Source organism: Oryza brachyantha, chromosome 3 (genome assembly GCF_000231095.2).
Source record: "Oryza brachyantha chromosome 3, ObraRS2, whole genome shotgun sequence".
Taxonomy (NCBI): domain Eukaryota; kingdom Viridiplantae; phylum Streptophyta; class Magnoliopsida; order Poales; family Poaceae; genus Oryza; species Oryza brachyantha.
Window position 1 is genome coordinate 20972182 of NC_023165.2, and position 18623 is coordinate 20990804.

Genomic DNA, 18623 nt, shown 5'->3' on the forward strand with positions numbered 1-18623 from the left:
TGAATTGCACAAACTATATAAGCCTGAAAGAAGGCCATTTTTTATTCTTGTTTACCTGGTTGTTAAACTTGCACAAATTTGGGCCGTTACCATCGTAGAAGTTCTATTAGAATTTTCACCAAAAAGAGTAGGAAATATGTATATATACTAGATAAAAACATATTATGTTTATCCTAGAATAAATAAAAAAATTCATAAAATATGTGACCATCTTTTTTATATAGGAAATATCCACCATCTAGATTTGATTGATTTTTAATATTACAAAGTTAAGGGGATAAATTGTAAAAATATAATGGAAGTAGATGGTGGACTGCCACCACCACTAAAGGCTTTTCTAGTAGTAAAGATGCCTGAAAGTAAATAGGAATAGCATACATCTGGACAAAATTATTTTACCATTGTGAGTTTCAGAGGTATCCTTTCCAGTATTGGATAGCAGTAGTTCTCAAGAAAAACAACGGCTAGCATCCAAACCCCATTTGCAGATTTGTACGATTGCTTCTGGGACCTCTTTATACAATTGCTTATTTGCATCAAAAAATTTCTATTGTAGTATTAAATGATACGTTTATATTATATTATTTGTTTTAATTATTATAGAGGCACGTATGGATGTAATCCACATCATTGTTACTTTGTGTTTATAGTGTAATTATTTTCGAAGCTTGTTTTTTGGTATACTGAAAATGCAATTTTTACTCCAAGCTAATTATTTTCTTATCAAATATAGCTTCGTTGCAATGCATGGACACGTAACTAGTAGAGTATTAATAAAGGAATTTAGTGGAGTCTATGTTGGAAGACAAGGTTTATAGGGACAAATGCTCATACTAAAATATTTTTTTGGTTGGGGCGGGCGTGAAGACAAGGTTTTTAGGTATTACGTGATCATCGATTCTTCGTCGGAGAAATCCAGATCGAACGTTCTATATGGCAAAGATAATTACACCTGCCTCAATTACTCAATCATTTATCTATTGTGTGGACTGGAAGTATATATTCTCCATTGTTTCGACATCTCTACTTGATTCATATATTCTCCATTGTTTCGACATCTCCACACTAATAGAACGACCTTAGTCAGTTCCCGCACAATGCACGTATATCATGGTATAACATATCACCGCCATAGAAATATAGGTTTTCATGAATTCGAGATGAATTAAACTGATTTTCGTAAAATTCCCATGTTTCCACCGTAATGTGCCATGTGCAAATTGTGTGTCCTATTGCTCATGGTGTCGTTGACTTTTTATTGCATGTTTCATTATTTGTATTGCTAAAAGAATTAAGCAAATATATGAAAAATATAAGTTATAATTAAAATATATTTAGTAATAAATCTAACTACACCAAAATAAATAATTATTATGAAAGTTTTTAAATAAGATGAACAATTAAACACATGACAACATCATCTATTAAATAAGAGAACAATACTTTTCATTTGATGAGCGGCTAAATTTATTGGACAATCATGTAACACCGAGCACTAGCAATAACTAAGGGCTCGTTTAGAAAACGAAGGACAGACAAACACGTGATAGAAAAAATGTAGGAAAAAATAAATTGTGTGGAAAACGGAGGATTCGAAAACACATAAATACAAAGGGCAACCTTATTCGATAGGTGTAGAAATTAAAATATCAAGGAAAATACGCAACGGTATGTTTATTATCCACTCATACCGTGCTTGTGCTATCTTCTTTCCCCATTTTCTTTGCCCGTGGATTAATTTCCCCAATTTTAGATGGTCATGACAGGATGAGCTACGACCAACCCATGGATCAGCTACGGTGATCGACAAATGAAGTGAACGAGCTCACACTGTCTCGGGCAGGAGGATGGTAGCGCAAGGCTAGAGGCAGCCAATGCTACGAGGGTTGGCAACGGGGCATGGCGATGGTGGAGCCGGGATGGCTAGAACGGTCCTGGTCTCGACCCCGAAACCAATCCTTGGCTCCGACCCCTGAAAACAAATGGGGGAGGGATACGCTCGTCGTCCTCATCCTTTCGGATCCTTGACCCCAAACAGGCCCCGTTGACCCTGTTGGTGAGGCGGTGGCACGTGTTGGCCGGCGGTAGGTGAGCGACGGTAGTGTTAGATGGCAACGCGTGTCTGCCGGGCGATGGTGGTGTCATGGGGAGTCGGGAAGGTAAGTTGAGACCGCGAGAGAGGGTGTGAGATAAATAGGAGGCTAGAGTTTATTGATTAAATGGGTCAAATGCCTGATAAACTTTGTATCAGAGATCCGGGCAACGGTCTATGTATTTTTTATGTTTCCATAATTTTCGGAGCCTTATGAGGATGCTCGCGGGTTAAGTCTCATCCCCATTGCCGACCCCGAATAATCCGGGCCCTGACCCTAGCCTTGTTGGGGCAGGTCCCCTCTCTCGATGGAAATTTTGCCAAGCCTAACTATGAGTGTGCATGGACCATGCTCGGCATGACCATGTTCAGCAGTGGAGTGAGCTGGTGGTGGACGTGGCTAGATGGTGATAGCAGGGATGGAACTAACGCATAACATTATTGGTGTCACCTCTTATATTATTAGACCGTTTTACAAATGTGTATTAGAAAATAAACAATTCTAATAGAAATTTTAAAAAAATTCATGGTGTTACGTGACACAATGAATGCCCCGGGCTGGAGTGGCCGGCGGCCAGCCACCGCCAGCTTGTGCGGTAGGCAATAGGCAGCCTCGTTTTGCTTGTTCTCCGCCCAATTTCCGTTCTCGTCTTATCTCGTCGATGCAAGTGTTTGGTAGAATTTAAATTTTTTGATTTTGAAGGTCTTATTATCATATTTTATTTGTAGCTTTTTTTTAGATCGCTAATTTAACACATTTAAAAGTTTTCCCTATAAATTATTTTTAATCGTTAATAAATTGTTTTGTTTATATTTAATTTCAATGAAATAATGAGTATGAAGAGCTTGCGGCTTCTTGATTTGTTAGTGGTTGTTAATCACTGGATTGCCTCATCCTATACAGATAATGTTGTGGTGGATGGAATTTTTTCCAAGTTTTCCCTATGGATTCGGCAGCAGAGACTTCTTTTGTTTTAGGGTACGTTTGGTTGACCGTCAAGATGCGATGAGGTATAACCATTTATATTTTTGGGATACGGTGATATAGCTTTATATTTGGTTGGATGTATGTGATATCTAATTTTTTATTTAGTTGAAAGGACGAGTATGAATGTGACGAGCATATTAAATTACTAATATATAACAATATACACTAATCACCATAGATTTTATTGTAACTAGTACAAATCAACAATAAAATATATCTATGATCACTAATTTAAACTAAGTAGTTACTAACTAATGATAAAATAGACTAATTATTACTAAATAATCACTAATTATCAATATTGGTGAAGGTGGATAAACTCATCCCACCAATTTAGTCGAATACACTCATCCAATATCTATATAGAATATCCGCTTCGTGGGTCGCCTTATCAAGCTTCGTCCACGACCCAAACATATTAAAAAATATTGAACAACCACTTTCCATCCACGGATATCCAACCAACTTTTGCTTGAACGTCTTCTGCGATTGGAAGGATAGGAAAATAAAACAAAACCTGGTGAACAGTACTCCTAGGAAATTCGAATAAGCCCTAAAATTTGCATTGCATACGATGCATTCGGATGCAAACAAAACAAGGAGACCGAGCCTAGTGGGTTCCCGAAAGAGCATTTGCCCCCGGCGGCGCGAGCAGTCCCATCGCCGGAAACGGTCACTAGCCCGGCTGTTTTTTACTGCGCCGGAGGTAATAAATTGTGCACACCCACAGTTAAGTTCGTCCCTCCCGGCCAGCCCGGCCGGCAAACCTCACAGCGGCACAGCGTGGTCGGTGGCGGCTGGCTAGCAAAAGCAAAGGGCCAAGAGCCAACGTCTACTGCGCAGCACGTACGTCGTCGACACGGTGGTGCGATGAAGTCGTCATCTACACCGCCCGCGCCAGACAACGCGGCCAGATCGCGTACGGACTAGCTAAAGGATGAAACTATCTGAATATCTGATCATTCTAGTGATAATTACGTTTTCTATACAAAATTTCTAATTTGTTGTCTAAAATAGGGTGGGCTAAAGTCTTATAAGTTTCTAAACTCAAAATATTTAAGGGTTTATTAAGGTTGTGCAAGGACCTTAAAACTTTGACTCATTATCACTCTTACGGTGATGACGTTGAATTAATTATTATGAAGTTAAAATCTATTTTAGAAAGTTAAAATAATAAATTTTTATTAAAATATTTTTTAAATTATACCGTTTAACAGCTTGAAAAACATACACACTCAAATCGAGAAAAAATATGAGAAAAAAATCGGATGAGAAGTAGACCACATTCTCATCAGTTGCCTTTCCTCTCCGGTTGCGTTTGTCGCACCGGCCTCGACCTGTGTGGCGAGAGACACTGTGATTTCACTTGCCATGAGTGCGTGCACATCGGTGTATATAATTTTTCTAATTATCATAAATATACCATACTACATATATAACAAATAAATAAAATTGATCAAAACTATATTTTTATATGTTAATAAACAATATTTTTATCTTATATTCATTATATAAATATACAAATTATATGTCTTTAAGCTGGGATCTTTTTGGGTCCCGGGACCTCTAGCTCCGCCTAGTGCGTTGGCGTTGCATGCATGGTGCCGCGTATATATTCGCGTTGGCGTAAGGCTGAACTCGTACACGTACGGCCGTACGCCCGTTTGAGCAGTGTGCGCATGCATGTTGCTGACTCGTCAAATTAGGATCATGCATGTGTGCAGTGTGCTGCAAACATGCAAGTGTTCCCACATGGTATATTCCCTATTATTATCGTTGCATCTCTATGTGATTTGGACACGCAGATTCATCTTGTAATTTATATGAATTTTGTCAGCGCAGGTACAATAATTCACATGGGTGCAGACGTGCATGCAGTTGTAAGCTTATCTTGGTCTGCCCGTGGCCGATAGTTAATTAAGTGAATAGTAAGTTTTTTTCTGTTAATAGTGCAGCTAATTAAGCCCATATCCTCATGTATCGCTAGATGGGGGGGGGGGATTTCCCTCTGTCATGTAAGTCATAACCAGTACGAGTTTATGCTATTTTACAAAAGCCGTACAAGAAATTACGTACATGGCAGGCGATCGAGCAAATGAAAGAGTCGATCGAGCTCTTGTTTCTCAACGGATCATTAGTACCAAGAATCATAAAATATTTAATTAATTACCCCTGTTTAATTCGTCGAATATCTGTGGATCAAGGATCATACATGGTTACTGTTTTTTTGGTATGACTCGAGAGCAGGACAGAAAGAGGAAGCACGTGCTGTGCTGGAATTTGGAGCAGTCCAGACTCCAGACGCTGCACCTTGGGCCCATGGGCCTACATCCATCTTCCGGCCCATATGAGCTCCTCAGGCCCGGCCCGCAAAGCACACTCGAGATCGACAGAAAAAATGGGCCCATGGACCAGCATAGCACAGGAGGTCGCCGCAACGGGGAGCCCCTCTCAATTCTCTCTCTCTCGCTGACGTCATCCAACCCACACGCTCGTCGTCTCCACTGCCGTCCCCGCCTCGCCTCCGCCTCCGCCCCTAAATCGTAAACCCTAGCCGACGAGACCCCCCCCCTCCCCCCCCGCGCCGCGCGCCGGGCAGCCATGGGCGCCAGCCGGAAGCTGCAGGGCGAGATCGACCGCGTCCTCAAGAAGGTCCAGGAGGGCGTTGACGTCTTCGACAGCATCTGGAACAAGGCACTCCTCCCCCACGACGGCCCGACCCCCCCTTCCTCGTTCTCCCTTCCCGTCGAATTCGTCTCGCCTCCTGATGCTTTCGGAGTTTTTTAGTTTGCCCCTCTGAGCTTTTGTTTTTGTTTTTTTTGGTTTGTTTTTGCTGCTGCGGCGGGGCTCGTCCAGGTCTACGACACGGAGAATGCGAACCAGAAGGAGAAGTTCGAGGCCGACCTTAAGAAGGAGATCAAGAAGTTGCAGCGGTATAGGGACCAGATCAAGACATGGATCCAGTCGAGCGAGATCAAGGACAAGAAGGTGAGCCCCCTAGCTCCTGCACGGTAGCCGGTAGCTTCTCTTTCGGTCCTGGGAGCGGTTCATGATGCAATGCACTGCCTCGTCTGCTTAGAATCGTGTATGTTCTGTTCAGTTAACTGTACGTACACACGAGGAATTTTAGAAGAAGCTCTGTTAAGTCGCACCATATGGGCAGTGATCGATTTTGTTGAGTGAAGACTGATGACCTGTATGTATGGTGACTGGTCAGCAAGATTGATTGGAGAATCTCCCTTAAACTTTTACCTGATTCAGTTAATAGAGCCCTAGGTATCTATTCAATTTCGCACTGAGCTATATTTTAGGTATACACACACACTCATACATTATGTAGTCTGCAGGTAGCGCATGAAAATATATTTTAGGTTAAGTATGCGCCATTCTATTTCCATGTTCTCATTGTTAGTAGATGCATTGTTGTGTAGCTTCAGTCTTAACGTGATACTGTTGCCACTGAGATTGCATGCTGGTTTTGTGGTTTGTATTTCCTTCTTCTTAGTTATTACAAGGAAGTTCATTCTTAAGTAAGTTCTCATTGGCACAAGGAACTTCTCTTGTGATGCTAAATTATTTGGCGGAATTATGAATATAGCTTTTGTGGATAGGTTTGTAAGATAATGAGAATTGAGGTCCACCTTTTGATACTTCTTATCATGATCCACTAGTTATTCCATATTTTCTGTGGCACGCTGATATTTTTAAATCTCATTATTGGTATGAGTGACTAACTTATTATAGAACGTTCCTTATAGCTCACAATGATGATGTAGTTGCCTGGCTCCTCTTGTCTCACTGCTGCATTCAGACTTTCTTTGACTAATGTTAAAATGTTTTCAGTTGAACTTTATGGAACTGGGTATGTTTGGACGATATCCCCACATTGCCACACCTTATTTTCTTTTGCGAAACCTTCAATTTGCTAGCCGTGCGTTAGGTAAGGTTTGGCAAAGAAATGGGTCTATGACAGGTGGTAAGGTCTGGCAAAGAAATGGGTCTATGACAGGTGGGGTAAAAGTGTGGCAAGCCACATTCGTGGCAATGAATCAAATACCCTCCTAGAAACTGCAACGTGCCTAACGTTTGGCTTGGCAAAGTGCGGCATTCAACCAAATGCTCCTGCATAAGACATGATTGTACTTTGAAGTATGTAGCTGCACCATTAGTGGTTGTAGGGAGGTAAAGAAGAATCTGGATGACGTATTATGTACTCTCAATTAGGAGATCTTGTAGATGTAGGCATGTGGTACTACGGAGCATTATGGAATTATTTTTCAGCTCTAAACAGGCTTATTATGCCAGCCTGCTGACACAGTTTTCACCTTTTGTTGCAATTATTATATGACTGAAGTACTTGATCAAGGCATGCAACCTACTGTATTGAGAAGATATTTTGATTAAGACGTCCTCTTCACTTAGACTACTGTATATTGCAATACGTCTCAAATCAATCTGTACAGCCAGCAGAATTTCAGAATTTACCTGAAGACCATGCTGAACTTCAAGATCAAACGAGCATAGGAGCATAATCACCAAATCAACCACATATTGATTTGTTGCTTATTTTACTTGTAAATTATTTTTGAAGGGATTTTGCTTGTAATTAGATGCATCATTATCTATATTTGTACTCATTTAAAATGAGGTAGTGGTGGTGGTAGTGAATCTGCAACCCCATCTACTCCCATTGTAAATTTTGGAAATTACCCCCTTGATTTTCTTTATATTAAGAAACAACCAAATCTAAATGGATAGTGACATGTAAAATCAAATCAAATTGAATATTTCTATAGAAAAAGGACATGTAGCACATTTTATAGAAAAAAATCCATAGCAAAGTACGGACATTCAGCTAATATTTCAATAGGTCTGTTCTTCTCAGTTTTACTAAGTATTTGCTTCATCTTACTGTTGTTACTTGTTAAACCTACATGAACATTCTAATTATGTTATACATTATGAAACATGTTGTACCTTTTTCTTTGAGATAGTGAAACATATTTACTATAAATGAATGGCAGTGTTCCAACGAAGAAATGTGGCAGGATTCATGATTATATAGTTTTCAAAGCAGTATTCTCTCTCCCCCTCTGAATTTCTTTCATGTTTGTGCACTCATTTTCTTCGAATGGTATATTTTTGCCATCGCAGATGACTGTTATGTTAGGCATAGCTTATTGTTCTGGGGTTAACCCATTTGTGATATATGTTGACATAGGTTAATGCCTCTTATGAGCAGGCTCTGATGGATGCACGCAAGCAAATTGAACGGGAGATGGAACGATTTAAGGTCTGTGAGAAGGAAACTAAAACCAAGGCCTTTTCAAAGGAAGGGTTAGGTCAACAACCGAAGACTGTAAGAACTTGCACTGCTCTATTTGTATTGTATTTTGGTTTCAACTAATTTGAGTTTTTATTTAAACACTTTGTTCCCAAGAGGTGAAGACTGATTGAAGATTATAAATTCTTCCTGCATTATGCTTCCTGTAATCTTGTAACAGTGTGTTCAGGTTTTGTACTAATTCTACCTTTTTGTGATAGGCACGAGTCTTCCTAGAATGTTCAAACTTTGCAAGCAACTTAGGTTAAAACTAGCTAAATACCACTGTTCCTATGCTTTTAAAAAAGAATACCATCATATGATGTAAGGCATCCAGAATCAAACTAAATCCATCATGATGGTTATCTAGCTAGAAATTGAATGACAATTCACTAGTTGAAGATGCCATACAACCAATGTTGTCTGATTGGCCGATCGGACCTGATCGCTATGGCACCAATCAGGTCGATCAGGGCGATTAATCGTTGATCAGCCTGATTAATCGAGGCTGATTGGTACAGTAGTGCGGTATGTTTACCGGAATATAATAATTCTATATACTATTTAGTGTGCACCGTAATATGCAACAATAGAGATATTATTTGAGGGTTAGATGGTACTTACCTTTGAGAGAAAGAAACCCTACAAATATGGGCCGGCCCAACTAAAATTCTAAGTGACAAAAGATTTTCCAGGCTGGCCCAAAACATTCTGATCGGCCTGATTGTTTGGAGCATCTGATCGGCCGATTGATTGCCCCTGATCGCTGATTAGTCGGACTTAGTCGGACGATGAGAAACTTGATCGACCTAATCGTTTAGAATGCCCTGATCGAGGTCAGGGGACTGATCAGCCCGATTAATCGGACGATCAGATAACATTGCATACAACAGAAAATTTTAGTCAACCATAACTCCTTTTCCATCTTCCGGGATGGATGGATCAATTGTTGGCCCAGTCAGCTGATCGGCCTGTTAGCCATGAACCCGTTTGAAAGCTACATCCCATACGAGTGGCGGCCTATGGTTAGGCTACTGAACACTCTGCTTCTGCATCATATATTGTCTCTTCCTCCCTGCTTCCTCTCCCATCTTGCTGCTCTCCAATCTCCCAAATGCCCCAGCAACCATAATTTAATCCACTACTGGCGACAGTACAAATCATTCTTTGCTGCATGGATGCTGGGGTAAGGCAGGCTTGATGAGGTAAATGGCACCAGGGTGGAAGATATATTGATAACACGGCTAGAGGATGGGCTCACCGGGGTGGCAACTGGCAAGAAGGTTGAAAATGCGGTGCCAGTGTCAAGGGGGCAGTGGTGCTTGCAGACAAGCCTACTGCTATTGTTATTGAAATGTCACTACCAGCTGCTAGCAGTGGGGCCCTCCAGGTTGGGTGGTACAAGGGTGATCGAGTGGATTACTGCTACAGTTGTTGGATTTGGTGAAGGTATAAGGTGACGGGGGCTATGTCGCTGACATTTGAATGTGTCAGGTTGTTGGTGGTGGCAGATACACAACCACCAGCACCACTCCCTTCTATCTAAAGGAGTAAAAGATAAATCGAAGTCTGAGGCTCTAAACTCGTTGTTCATTTCCTACATTGGAGATACAATGATAGTACTGACATCTTTTGGAAAGTAAATTTGTCTAGATCTATTAGTTTACTTCACAAACTAGAAGATATAGTCACCACTAATCAATTGCAATGGTTTTTGGGAAAATCTATGATTTTTTAAGAGAAAAATTCACAAAAACCTAGGTTAGAGGCATTCATAACGCAAAACCCCACATATAGCAATTTGTTTCAAGAAACCCCATGTTTTGAGACTAAATGTTTTAAGAAACCCCACATTTGAGCTTATATTAGCTATTTGGCTAATATATTTAGGGACAATAGTTTTAAAAAATAGTATGAGATATTTCTTAGTATATATAACACTAGCCGCATTTTCAACATATGTTAGTTATCGATAGTATAAATTTTTTTATGTATGATCGGTTAACCTGTCATTAGTAGTGAAGATTGTGATAAGTTTTTACAATCATGCATTGCGAGAATAAGGAAGAAGATAAATTAAGTTGGAGGGATGTGCATATTCGGCGTACTTATATGTGAATATATATTAAAAATACCATATATCATAACAGAAATAAGTATTTTACATAAACATGGGGCTCCGTGAAACATTTTGCCCCAAAATATGGGGTTTCTTGAAACAAAGTACAAATACCTGGGGTTTTGAGCTTAAATTTGAGCTTGTATTTTGTATCTGGTCCAGGTTTTTCATTTATTAGCTTTGTCTATCTAGTCATGGTTTTATCGCTTAATTTTAAACATATCAGTCTTTGAAAGTGAGTCTTGATATATCAATTACTACCTCCGTTTCATATTATAAGTTATTTTGGGTTTGTCCTAAGTCAAACATTTTTAGAATTTGACCATTTTTTAGAAAAAAAACTACTAATATCTATGACACTAATTAATCCAGAATTGAATATACTTTAATAGTTTATTTATTTTCTGCTGTAAATGTTGAAGTATAATATGAAACAGAGCGAGTATTTAAATATGTTTTGGTCAGTTGCAGACTTGCAGTGTATGTTGTGCAGCACGGCAGCTCCCCTATAGTCTAATGGCATATTTTCAATTTGTGCAGGATCCCAAAGAGAAGGCAAAAGCTGAAACAAGAGATTGGCTTAACAATGTGGTATGTTGGAAACACCATCTGTATGCCCCATCTTGTGCATGTATGTCTCCATGCCCTTTCAGTTTTGTGTAAATCTGACTGAAACAAAAAACAGGCTGCAACATCAAAACTGTATTTTTGCTTTTTGACAGCTCTCATCCTTGTGGTCCGAAAGACATACATCCTCATCTTTTAACTTTTGCTTATGCTTATAAGTCAAAATTTGAATTTTCAACCTTAAATTTGGAGTTGATTTTGGGGTTTTTTCATCGTAGTTTATTTTCTAGCCTTTGCTTTTAGATCGTTAAGAACACATATATAAAAGTTTTATTTATGAATTATTTTTCATTTGCAAATATGCCACTAGGTGGACAAGTTAAATGGGGGGAAGTTTGTGATTTGCATTTTGAATGGTAGACGTTTTTTTTTGGGGGGAGGGGGGTTGTATTTGATTTTTTTTTTCTCGAAGATATGAGTTCTTTAGCTACAACCTCTCATCAGCTGTCATCCTTGATTATAAATAATTTCTTTGATCTAATCCCTGCGAGGATATCAATTGCGTGTATCTTAGGTTTTGGTAACGTTTATTGAAAAGTTGATTATATCGGTTATTATTGTGTTGTTTGTGATGGCTTGTGCTTAGTAGTTACTCCATCCGATTCAGTTTATAAGATGTTTTGGCTATACCTAGTTTCATCAATGTATCAATTTATATGTTATATATATATATATATGTCTAGATAAATTGGCATCCATATGTCTTGGGAAAAGTAAAACATCTTGTAACCTGAAACAGTTGTTAATAGTATTTATTACCTCCTTTATTCTACATGGGTGTGACATACATTTTTGTTATTTTCAACTTGTTTATAGGTTAGTGATTTGGAAAACCAAATCGATAACTTTGAAGCTGAGATTGAAGGACTTTCAATTAAGAAAGGAAAGCAAAGACCTCCTCGATTGGTATGATCAATTGTGTTGCAATGTGAACAGGTCATATTTGCATGTTATGATACCTATAATATCTAGAATAGAAGATGTAACTTTCCATCATCAGGTACATTTAGAGAAATCTATTACCCGACATAAAGCTCATATAAAGAAATTGGAGTCAATATTGAGACTTTTGGATAACGATGAGCTGAGTCCTGAGCAAGTCAATGATGTCAAAGATTTCCTGGATGACTATGTTGAGCGTAACCAGGTTTGGTCATATTTTTGTTTTTTTGTGTCAATATTTTATCCTATTTAGTTGAATGCTATGTGCATAGAACTTTGTTCTTATTCTGTCAGTGCTTTATCCAAATCTAGGAAGATTTTGATGAATTTAGTGATGTGGAAGAGCTCTATAGCACATTACCTATGGAGAAGGTTGAAGCACTAGAAGACATGGTCTCACTTGCCCCTTCCAGTCTTGTCAAGGTGGGCCATGAGAATCAAATTTTTTTGTGGTTGAAAAATACTAATCCCTCCGTTCCAAAATATAGGCCTTTCTAGGTTTCAAACTTTCTACCGCAATATAAGAATTTCCGGGTCACAGATTCCAACGCACAGAAATCCATAGATTTTCAGCCAGTGAGATGGTTGGGAAGGGAATCTAAGCAATTCAAAATTCAAATTTTGATCACTGAAATGACTAAAAGAGAATCTTTTGCCTCTACCTTAGTTTTTGCTAAAGAACCTAAAAGTCATTATATTTTGGAAATGAGGTAGTACTACTTTTAGTACAGGCTCTTTTTTCAGTTCCTTGTGTTTTTACCTTTGCTCGTCAGCTTGTAGGGCTGGTTGTATATATTTGAACCTTGTTTCTTGCTTGGCAGGGCGTTGCTTCTGTTTCTACTACTGCAGTTTTGAGTACAAAGAGTTCGGTAGCAACTTCACCTACTCAGGTATGGCCATTATTGTCTATGAATTCACTAGCTGTTCTTTTTCCTAACCACAGGGTCAGCCTAGCTGAGTAGAGTACTGCTTTCTTGTTTAACTTTCAAATGCCACTATTGTTATATGTACCTTCCAAATAAAGCTTATACTTGAATTCCTGTCATTTTTTTTCTCTTGGCTGTTTCTTCATTTGTTCTTTTATTTATTTCCTGTTACTTCCGTACTTAATGCAATTAATTATGTTTCTCCTTCATATTCTTTAAAAAAGTAGGTTATGTTTGCTAATCTTTATATTTCATAAAACATGCGCTAACAAGACCAATAAATAATGTTTCATTCAGGCCATCTCTAGAATGTCCTGTCCTGGTTATTACTTATTATTGTGCTGGTTTACTAACTCCCATACTCTCCAGGCTACTGCATCAGCAGCTCCTTCACTAAGTACATCACAGGATCAAGCAGAGGAAACAGCTTCACAAGAAAGCAATCCTGAATCTGCACCGCAGACACCACCTTCAAAAGGTGGAAATCTTGGACCATCAGTGCAAATCGTGCCGACTACCATCAGTACTACTACCACAGCCGTATCTGTTTCTGCTGAAACCATTAGTTCCCCTGTACGCCCAATTGTTCCTACCACAACAGCTGCAGTACTTCCTGCTTCTGTCACTGCTCGAAGTGCTCCGGAGAACATTCCAGTTGTTACTTCAACTCCTGCAAATTCATCTAGCGCCTTGAAGGATGATGACAACTTGAGCTTTCCTCCACGTAGGTCATCTCCTGCAGTCACCGAAATTGGACTTGGCAGGGGTATTGCTCGTGGGTTAACTAGTCAGGCATTAGGTTCATCTGCGATAAGTATAGGTCCAGTTCCTGGAAATGGATCAGTTAGTGCACTTACTGACTTGTCCAAAAGAAACATATTGAATACTGATGAGAGGATCAATGGTGGTGGCCTTTCTCAGCAGTTGGTTTCACCTCTTAGTAATAAAGTTCAATCGCAGCAGGCTCTGAGGACTACTGATACAATTAGCTCCGATTCTAGTACCACAAATGAAAGTACTGTTCTGGGAGGAAGAATTTTTCCTCCAGCTGGTTCTGGGGTTCAATGGAGGCCTCAGAATACTGCTGGTTTGCAAAATCAAAGCGAAGCTGTAAGTACCTTTCAGCCCCATTCACCTCCCCTCTTCAATTCTTCTATGCTCTTGCATATGTTGACATTGATCACTATAGGTGTGAGAGATCTGTTAACTTATAAATACAAATATTTCATTGTTGTAAGTCTTTCAACTAAATAACTGATTTGAGTCGTATTACGATTAGTTCAAAAATTTTTTGGTAGTCTCTATGTGCTTTACTCTTTCCTCTTGATTCAATGCCATCATGGATTTTATTCACATCGCGCCTTTTCTAATCCCTCATTGTCGTCATGAAATATTGGCATGATTTTTTGCAATGTGTTACATTAACCTTCTGTATTCCAGGCCCAATTTCGTGGAAGACCTGAAATTTCTGCAGATCAAAGGGAGAAGTACTTGCAAAGATTGCAGCAAGTACAACAACAAGGCAGCCTTCTTAACATTTCTCATATAACGGGCATAAATCAGAAGCAATTTCCGTCGGGGCAACCAAACCCCCTCTTACAACAGGTACTTCCTGCTGTTATCATTTAATTGAGTTGTGTTTGTGGCTGAGAAACATAATTTTGATCACATCAAATTCTGATTTTTGGTACATTTACACTGTTACTTTACTACTGTTCTGTCTCGTAAGTTGTTTAGTTCTATGAAAGTTGAAAGATATACCTAGTTCAGACCCCTTGGAAATGTGATTTTTATCAAGGCATCAAATCAACTCAGAGAAGTAAAATTAAAATTCGAATCTGTTCCATTTATGGCATTTCAGTATTACCTCTATGCTTCTATATGAGAGTAAATCACATTTGAAAATATCTCGGCATTTTTTATTGACAGACGCCCGAAATCCAGGAGTTGATATTGTAGTCTTCTAGGACCTTTTATTTTTCTAAACACTAGATATGCTTGCCTTGGGAACCTTTTTTCCAGATATCTTTTATTTAGTCCGTCTTGCTTTCTGGATTTGACCAGTTTCATATATCTGGTCATCTTATTTATGCAGTTTAACTCTCAGGGTTCCTCTATTTCCTCCCAAGTGAGTATTGGACTTGGGCAGGTACAAGGATCAGGTATTGTTTCTGCCTATATTGAAGGTTCGTAGTATTTGACCACTAGCTGTTTATTGTGTGTATTGATAATTTACCTGTCTGTGCAGATGCTGGGCATACAAAAAGTGAAGAACAACAACAAAGTTTTGCAGAAGATGTTAGTCTAGAATCTGTAGCAACAACTGGAGCAAACAAACATAACAGTGAAGATGATACGAAGATTCTGTTTCCGGTATGGTCCAACTTTTGTGAAGTGCCTCAAGAAAATGAGCTTTTAGCAACACTTAATTTGACCTAGACACTCTTTATGTCACAATTTTTGTCAGATAAGATGCAATAGTTAAGTTTATGATCAGTGGGCGTTTCACTTGTTTCAGATGGTACCAACACAGACTAGTAACTGCACTGCTGTTAAAGTTTCCCATTGATAGCCAACTCAACAATAAACACTGTTGCAGTTGGTTAAAATTCTGGCTGTAGCTTCAAGGGGTTTTGGTTGGTTTGTCTGGTCTGTTCAACTTGTTCTGGCTGATAGATTCATAAGCTGAGAGCATGCACAACAAATTGGCTAAAATTCATCCTTGAATTTTTTTTTAGGAATCCTAAACAGAATTTGACATATGAAAAATATTTATCCCTCCAAGAGGTTGGCTAAAATTGACTCTCTAGATGTAAGAAAGTGGGCCCATACAAACCAATTGGAGGCGGGAGCATTTTTCAGCGTGCGCGGGAGCAATGAGCAACAAGGAATTGGGAGTCAGCGTGGCTCCCAACTTCTGGAGACCGATTTTACCTGGGAAAGGGCCTTCAATTCTTGGGGGGATGGCTAGGAGATCTGTTGGAGAGAGATTTTTGCCTAAAATCCCCTATCTTTAGGATTTAGAGGAGTTTAGGGGGACTGTTGGGCATGCTCTGAGTGAGCTAATTTTAAACTCCAAATCCAGAAGTTTAATGATAATTCCATATCCTAGTACAATATTAGAAAAAAAAACTTGAAATAAGTTCGCGCACTCGCCCAAGTTTGAAGTTTAATGCTATAGTAGCATTGAACATGCAAGCTAAAATCTCAATATAGAAATTGTAGAATCTTGGGAGCTTTGGATGCTGAAGCCTGGACATGAACTTGGATGTGCGTTTCTGATCTGACCTTCATGTTGATATGAAGATGTGTAAAACCTGGAATAATCAGTGAAGGTGGTAACATGAACAAATTGTGCAAAATCAATGTCTGACAAGTTATTCCAGTTGAAATGTGTAAATATATTTCTTTAACAGAAGAAACCAATAGAGTATTTTTTTTCCAGTTTGAGGATTTCTGGCATTTTGTGAGCCACTCAGATTTTGAGAAGAACAATGCTAACAAATATGATCCATCAGCTTTGTGGAACAAATATTGCATACTATAATGATAATTACTTGGGGTTTATGGTTCACTATCCTGATTTTTTTTCTTTCATGTGCTTTTGGTTCACCATTCCAGCTACTACAATTTCGTTTTTGCCTAGGTGTCTGAACTATTTGGAAGAGTAATATTTTAGATTAATGATGTAAGGTATCCTAGCACTCATTTTGCTTAGTTCTCATTAGATTTGAACACCCGCTATTGTGGTTTTCACAGAATTCTTCAGCATCCATAACAGAAGGCACCCAGCTATCGAGAGACCCTGATCTATCAGCAGGGCAGACCTTGCAACCTGGCATGTCATCATCTGGTGTTGGTGTTATTGGCCGGAGGAGTGTATCTGATCTTGGTGCAATTGGAGATAACCTCAGTGTAACTTCTGCAAGCACTGGTCATGATCAGCACTATAATCTGCAAATGCTTGAAGCTGCTTACCATAGGCTCCCGCAACCTAAGGATTCAGAGCGTGTGAAAAATTATATTCCAGTAAGATCATTTCAGTACGTTTGTTTTTGAACCAAATATTCTGGTGTATTGTTCTAACTTCATTGTCTTCTGTTATTTTCAGAAGCACCCTGCAGTTACCCCTACCAGCTTCCCTCAAATTCAGGCACCAGTAGTATCGAATCCTGCCTTTTGGGAAAGAATGGGTAGCGATTCATTATCTACGGATATGTTGTTCTTTGCTTTCTACTATCAACAAGTAAGTTGTCATACTTCTTTCCAACTGTTTTCATTTGCCTGCCATTAGCATAATAATCCAATGAGTTCTAAACTGTTTGCTCTTGCTCCTGGCATTTTCTGATGCTTTCATAGAACACATACCAGCAGTTTTTAACTGCCAGAGAACTAAAGAAGCAATCGTGGAGATTTCACAGAAAGTACAATACTTGGTTTCAACGGCATGTGGAGCCACAAGTTACAACTGATGAGTATGAGCGGGGTTCTTACGTGTACTTCGATTTCCATGTCACAGATGATGGTTCAGGATGGTACGTTTACCATCATTGCAAGCATATATTAGATCTATTCCTGTTTCCAATCGAGTTCCCCATTAGCCGGGCTTAATATGGTTGTAATACTACTAATCAAGATGCTATACTTCTAATACTCCTATATATGCTAACTTGTTTATAACTGTTGCAGGTGTCAGAGAATTAAGAACGACTTCACATTTGAGTACAACTTTCTTGAGGATGAACTTTCAGTACAGACAAACTAGAGCGCTAGGATATTAGTGCTGATCAAATCATTTTCACCATTGTGAATCTTGTAACTTTTAGAATTGAACTGTTGGAATCTGGAACTCTTGCAGATTAACTCTGTGAATTTAAAGCTGTTCTGTGCATTCCTTTGCATTCATACTCATTACGCTGATCCTGATGGCTGTAATTGATTTTGGAGCTATCATTAGGCAGAACATTTGTTGGTGACGTAGGCATGTGGCCTAATGGAGTTGGTGGGGGGCGTCTCTATTGTCACAATGTAAATTCATTGCTACAGGATAATCCCAGACCTAACATAAGAAGACATCGCCGACCTGCTGTTTACCAATAAAAAATAATTTATGAACAAAACATATATATATTGTCTAGGCCTAGCAAATGCTCGGCTGCTATGAAGGATTAGATCCTAGCAAATGCTGGGCTGCTATGTGGATTAGATCCTATTGTGCAGTAACTAGCAGTAAGTGTGACTCTTGAATGACAGTAATCTTGACCCCGATTTGGTTGTGTTATCATGTGAGTACAGCTAGACAATCTCTATATGAGTCTTTAAATTATTTGAATGTCCCATGCTTCCGATCAGGAAGCTGTGTCATGGGGTCATTCCAATTTCTTACGGTAGGTGGATTTATAATTAAAATGAGATAGTGATAAAGGTGAGGATGATGGTGAAATAATACTGCTAGCCCCTTTTAAAACCACCTTTGCAACAATTTACAATGGTACACTAGAACCGGGAGTCTGGGATTGGACAATGGTGCATGCATGGTTTAATCTCCAGAAGAGTTTGATTAATGGCCCAATATTTCCAAAAACCATGTGCTTTTGCAGGGAATT

General features: G+C 39.0%; 1 protein-coding gene across 4 annotated transcripts; it reads left to right on the forward strand.

Annotated features, from left to right (window-relative positions):
• Nucleotides 1-5559: 5559 nt before the first annotated feature.
• Nucleotides 5560-18279, forward strand: LOC102722561 (CCR4-NOT transcription complex subunit 3). Of its 4 annotated transcripts, none has more exons than XM_006650298.2 (16): nt 5560-5774; nt 5937-6068; nt 8323-8439; nt 11063-11113; nt 11966-12055; nt 12150-12296; nt 12404-12514; nt 12913-12981; nt 13387-14127; nt 14458-14622; nt 15113-15179; nt 15266-15390; nt 16777-17046; nt 17129-17263; nt 17377-17552; nt 17707-18279. In XM_006650298.2, the coding sequence occupies exons 1-16, from the start codon at nt 5682-5684 to the stop codon at nt 17780-17782; spliced, it is 2565 nt and encodes an 854-aa protein (XP_006650361.1). In that variant the 5' UTR covers nt 5560-5681; the 3' UTR covers nt 17783-18279. The 4 variants fall into 4 exon arrangements, with proteins under 4 accessions (XP_006650361.1, XP_015690938.1, XP_015690939.1 ...); XM_015835452.2 differs by having other exon boundaries at nt 5599-5774; nt 17132-17263; XM_015835453.2 differs by having other exon boundaries at nt 5599-5774; nt 15125-15179.
• The last annotated feature ends 344 nt before the right edge of the window (nt 18280-18623 follow it).

Coding starts and splice junctions, on each gene's coding strand:
- LOC102722561 (XM_006650298.2), top strand. CDS start 5,682: ATGGGCGCCAGCCGGAAGCTGCAGGGCGAGATCGACCGCGTCCTCAAG. Junction 8,440..11,062: donor TAGGTCAACAACCGAAGACT/GTAAGAACTTGC, acceptor CAATTTGTGCAG/GATCCCAAAGAGAAGGCAAA. Junction 14,128..14,457: donor TGCAAAATCAAAGCGAAGCT/GTAAGTACCTTT, acceptor TCTGTATTCCAG/GCCCAATTTCGTGGAAGACC.